The following is a 6246-nucleotide window of genomic DNA, read 5'->3' on the forward strand; positions in this document are numbered from 1 at the left end:
TTGTAAATGCAAATATTTTTTGATAATTACCAAAAAATAAAAAAAAAAAAAAAAAAAAAAAAAAAGGTGATGTAATAGATAGCTTTTCCCAAGTTAACACAAACCAATGTTTTATAAAATGAAAATTTCCATATAAATACCTAAAAACATTATTTGGAATAAAAAAATTGAAGACTTTTCTTTTTTTCCGGACAAACTCCTTTATACATATTAGTCGATTTATTGCACTGTGAAAATTAATATTCTAAACCTTTCTCATGGAAATATGATACATTTTGTTTCTAATTTTTGGTTACCATGGAATAGTCTCAGTGGTTAAATCCTTTGTTTTGTCATACTATCTGAATCAACTGTCTCTATTACAAATATAGCGTCCAAGTGCATTTTAGTTATACTTCAAAGTTCAACAATTCTTTCAAAGTAATAGTAACAAATGAATATCGTATGAATAAAACTAATGAAAAGGCATATCAACTATCTACTGTAAAAACAAGTATTCCCACACATGGAAATGATCTACTGACCCCTATTCAACTAAAGGACTTCGGTAAATATCCTAAGAATCGTAAAAAGAGTCTACTTTTCATTATTCATAGAGTATGATTATGATGATATGGATTATCCGGTACCTTTCAATAAACTGGTTTCGGAAATCTCCAATCGATATGTTAATTATGGAGTAAAGATAGAATCAGTTCCATTCGTTCTAACAGGTGATATACCCAAGTTTGAGAAACAAACATCAGAAGTGCTAATGATGACTGGAGCATCTGACAACCATGCTTTGGGATCGTTCAATTGTCTCTTCTCTATGGTAGTAGCAGATCCGTATGCTTCTTATATGTATATCGATTTGGGATTATCTACAAGATTCAAAAACATTTTGTTTACTCATTTCAATACAATTCATCAAATCCAAAAGAAAATGAACTCGACTGGATTCATTGCATATCGTAAATTCAAGTTCAACTCATTTCCAGCATGGATAAAGCTTGCAGGAAACAAACAACAACGAGGCGGATATGCATGGAAGGTAATTCCATTAGGAGATGCCTATTTCGCTTGGAAAGGCATTGTTCTTTGGCTAGATGGAGGAAGCTTGATTCGCGAGAAAATAAGTCGTGAATAGACAAATGTTCGAGTAGATGGAATTTACAGCCCATTTTCTTCAGGTAATCAGCAGAAATGGACTTATAATGCTACATCAGATTTCTTAGTACGAAATCATTTGATCGATCGTTTTAACCCCAGGGATCCAAATGCATCTGGAGGTCATCTGATCATCGATTGGTCTAACAAAACTGTATTGAATAAGGTAATGATTCCCTATTATCAGTGTGCTTTTACCCCAAAAATGTATGTCACCTCGCGGATCAAGTATGAAGAATCATAGACAAGATCAAGGAGTATTGTCAGTTTTTTTTTAACAATTTGAAAACAGAACGGTCTATGAAGGCAGAATTTTGGGCAATACCAGGATTGCGATTAGAGAGTGGAAACGATTTTGAAAAGTGTAATTTACTGTTGGGTAATGAACTGAAAACCTTACAGAATATTTTCCAGATAAATGTGAAAAGCGATTTTATTTCCAAAGAGAAAGTGAGATACTTTAGAATGAAAGCAAAATACTCATCAAGGCATTCTGATGATGAGTGGAATCCTGAAGAGAAGCATGTAGATCATATTATTTGCGTGTTAAAGGGAAAATATAAACGGGAATAATATTTTTAGTTGGAGTGTAAGGTAAAGTAAAGCTATTTACTCTATGCTTTGTAATAGTGCAATATATAGTGATTCCTGTCTAATTGGTAGCAATGCTTTTATTTACGATATATATATATATAAATGTAATAACGCCTGCTTTATATAGCGCTATTCATTTCCTTTTTCTCTTTTGAAAGGAAAAATTGATCGCTCATTATTATTATTACTCTTATTGAAATGGATAGAAGATGATAATCAATAGTCTCTGCTCTGATTTGAGTAACTTGTGGCGGAAACATACATATGATTTTGTGTTAAGTGTAATGAACAATGCTACAAGACAATTATCAGTTTAATATTCATTCTGCATTGCCTTGTACTATGTATGTTCGATAATAAGACAGATACAATAAATGATACATATTATTTCTAGAACCAAGTTAGCACATAATATATTGCATAAAGTTGCTGATTACAAAATCCTTTTTTAGATATATATCATCTTTTATACATTCCATTATTAACAGAATAATTATAGAAAACCATTACATGCTCATTTACGAAATTAGCTGTTGAATCACAACAAGTAAATACGACGAAATGCCTGACTAAGTAATATGCATAGTATTATTCGCATTCATCTTCCTTCTAAAAATATGATTGTAATTATATATATATTAAAATAGGATCAAGCACACTAGTATCTGTTATGTAATCAATACACGTCAAATAATGAAAAACAGGATATCGAACTCCTTATAATGGTAATCGATAGTCTTTTTCAATATTTTAGCGGTTAACAGAATTGTGGAGTTGACATATAAAATGATCGTTACTAAATAGTGTGTTTATTTTGTGAATAATTGGAACAGCCATTGTATCAAAAAGAATTATTGTGGTTCGTTAGTATTATTCTTCACTAACCAACGACATTGATTTATTAGAAGCTATCTATGTTCTACTACGTGTAAAATGGCAAACATAGTGCATCTAAATAATAATCCTATCAACGAAATCAAAACAAAGATCACAGAAATACAGCATGACTGTAGAAACGGACAGCTGTAGTTGAACATACCAACTGTGGTTCATTCTATCTAAAATACAGTGATTTCCAAACTTTTCCAGTATTGCACATATTGTTAGTATTTGCCGGTACTTATAGTATTTGATGATTCGTATTCATTATTAAATTTAAAAACGTATATTTTATAACTTGACAGAAGCGAAAATGACTTCCTACTAACCATAAGTACCACAAAGTATAAGCAAATTAAAATTCAGCCAGCATCGATATATTACGATTCTGTAATAACTTGAAAACGTCTTTAATGATTCCTGATGATCAGATATTCTGACAAAAATATGGGCACTCTGTGAACTAACTAATTGCATAGTTTTATGACACAGATAGAATTATAAATTCTTAACAACCTCTATTATCATATCAACTATTATACGAAGGAATACAAATTTAGTGTATGACCTTGAAATGTGTGTTTATGCCCAATATAGAGTCCTTAATAGTTTCTTCCTTGTCTATCTATCGATGTAAATATGACGCACAATTCAGAACAAATATTCTCTCGGGTTATTGTTATCATTCACTAATGCCATACAATTCACATCGTTAATAGATAGTAAAATGTATTAAGTCTATTCTCTTCAGTTACTCACTTCTATTTCCAATCACGATACTATAAGCAAACAAATAATAAAGAAGTCATTTGTAAAAAAAGGATATGTGAAAAATATATTTTAGCAACCTGTAACATTATCATTTTCACTAATTTGAACTGGACTATTTTAAAAAACTCGATAGTATTATATTTGATATTAGTTAATGCAATTATTGATATTACTAATCTTGTTATACATTTGACAAATAACACGTTATATTCATTTTTACTTGTGTGTGGTTCTTGAATATGGCAATGAAGTTTCCTTCAACAGTCCTCTTGTATATTACTTTTGCATTCATTTTCCTTATTACTATCAATTTTAGAATATATATGTAGGGTAATAATCGGGAATAACAATTTAGAAATGCCCAAGTCTCTATACTATCGAATTTGCTATTTTGTCCTATGTGTTGTATCTTAGAAACAAGTAATATGTTATTATACTTAGCCTTATATAGAAAACAGCGTTATTTTGCATAAGCCAGTGTCTTTTTTCTACAAAGAGAATATGAGTGACAAGAGAATTGACATAGTTGATTTAGAAAACCCATTCAAAAGAGTTCGATCCACTTCCACGAATACAAGTGATATTAGGAATTCTGCTGGGAATATTGGTGAAGCTACTGCTATAGAAAGAAATAGTCCATTAAATCCAGGTTTAAGTGAACAGCTATATTCTGCAAAAGAATATAACAATAATAATATTAATTATAAGTTCAATCTACTCGATATTCAAAAGATTTGGAATTGTCTAAAAAGCCATTATGTGGTTTCCACAACTACCAAAGAAGGATTATCATCATCGCATGGTCTGTATCCAGATTTGAGCGTACGTTTTTTTTCGACCTCAAATAGTGTATTGAATTTCGTTTCAAGACTTTTGTTTCATTCCCAGAATGAACTTTTATACTCAGAGTCTTCCTTTGATACTAAAGGGTTGTTTTCAGGTTCCTTTCCTTCAAATCAGCAAACAATCGATACTAATTCCAGATTCTTTCCTTTATCAACAGAAGCTGTTCCATCTTCACTTCCCAGTAATAATGATCGTACTACGTTTCTCATGAGTCTTTACCAGTCGCCTCTAACTTTTTCAACTGGCAAGTCAGAATGCTTTTTTGAAATGAATGGTACTTCCATTAAACTCTACAAGAGTGATTATTCCACTTATTCGTTCTCTTCAGACGATGAGTGTGATCAACGAAATCGAAGAATCGATGCAGTATTACTCGAAGAAGAGAAAGAAGAGCATAATTCGACCGATTACAAATTAATGCTCATGCAAAACAAAGAATTGGATGGCCTTTTCCCGGAAGATCACATTTCGGTTTACTACTCTGTTTTACATTTTCGTGCAATTCACAAAACAGAAGGTGAACTTGTATCAAACCTAACATTACAATGGAGTCAAGAAGAATGCTTCCGTCCAATTCTAGAAAAATATGACTTAGTTCATTTGATGCTCGAGTTTAAGGAAAATGATTGGATACAAGATGTTCGTGCAGCAATCAGTAACCATACCGCCACTTCAACTCTGATTGAACAATATCATGAATTTCAAAATGCTCTCATAACGAGGAAGTTACAATTGCGCTCTGAGTTCTATAATGTGAGTCATTACTCGGATAGTTCAATCCATTGTGATGGATGTGATATTCCAAGAAACCAAAAGAAGGTCAAAGCAATATTGAACTATCAGAACGGCTTGCTCATCCGTAAATTTGTGGGGAATGAGGAAGTCGAATATACAGATACGCGTAATCATTGATGGGTTTCTCTCTGAGATATAGCATGGTTTCCTTCCAATGATCATAAATTCGATGTAACTGCCATTGTCACCGCTTTTGGATACAATCGTTTGTTTGCACTACGTCAATTCATGTATCGTTATCAAGGGTAAATATGATTGATTTTCATGTTCATTGTAGACCGATTGTTCTTGTGATTTATGCCACATCGACCCAGGAAGTCCACCTTGTGCGGTACATTTCAACTCACTTCATTCCCAAACGTGTTACAATTCTTTTTTATCTAGTCAGTCGTTATCTCCAATCCAGTACTGTGTTTCCTATTAATCGCTTACGAAATCTTGCTATACGAAACATTCGAACCACTCATTTCTTGATTCTTGATATGGATCTTCGATTATCTTGTATTTGTCATCTTCTTTTACTATTATCAATAGTAAATACTTATAAGGAAGTTATGAGTCTTCCACAATTCCTTTATCATAGCAATCGCTCTGCTGTTATTCTCCCCGTGTTTTTCTATAAAAGCAAACAAATACTGGCTCATTGTTCTTCAACCGAAAGTTGTTCTTACTTGTATGCAATGTTCAATCGTGTGTGAATAGATCGAATTGGATTCAACCAGAAAACAAATTGGAACTGATTGAGTGTATCAATCGGAAGATTTGCATATCTAATAAGAACAACATTCGAACTCATGTTGATATTGAAAAAGCTCTCTAGCATAGATGTATGTAATGCCAGAATGGTTTACAACGTCAAAAGAATCGCATGTATCTCGAGTTCGCTGTTTTATCACCAATTTCATGGAGCCGTAAATATGAGTTGTTTCTGTGATTTTCTCTAGATATTTGATGGTGAAATACTCTCCCACACTTCCTCTATTTGAGGAAAGATTTGTAAATTATGGATATAACAAAGTGCAATATTTTGAGCATCTTCGCCAAGCTGGTTTTCAGTTTTACATATTGAATCATGCTTTCGCAATGGACTTTCCACATCCTGAGTAAATCATATTTGTGATCAATAATTGTAGTTCTGGGTTTCGCAGAAAGTATTTAGGGAAGATGCATGTTACTAACGATATGAAGGAGGTCTACAATGACCTACAAATG

General features: G+C 32.4%; 1 protein-coding gene across 1 annotated transcript; it reads left to right on the top strand.

Moving 5' to 3' along the window:
* Window positions 1-4842: 4842 nt before the first annotated feature.
* Window positions 4843-6141, top strand: GSBLH_T00004160001 (uncharacterized protein; the record flags this gene model as incomplete). Its single annotated transcript, XM_013043013.1, has 7 exons — window positions 4843-5140; window positions 5174-5279; window positions 5312-5535; window positions 5569-5707; window positions 5737-5830; window positions 5860-5945; window positions 5979-6141. 7 exons carry the CDS (start codon window positions 4843-4845, stop codon window positions 6139-6141), a joined length of 1110 nt encoding a protein of 369 aa, XP_012898467.1.
* Window positions 6142-6246: the final 105 nt, after the last annotated feature.

The sequence above is a fragment of the Blastocystis hominis genome (assembly GCF_000151665.1).
Source record: "Blastocystis hominis, Singapore isolate B (sub-type 7) whole genome shotgun sequence assembly, scaffold_5".
NCBI classification, from domain to species: Eukaryota; class Bigyra; order Opalinata; family Blastocystidae; genus Blastocystis; species Blastocystis hominis.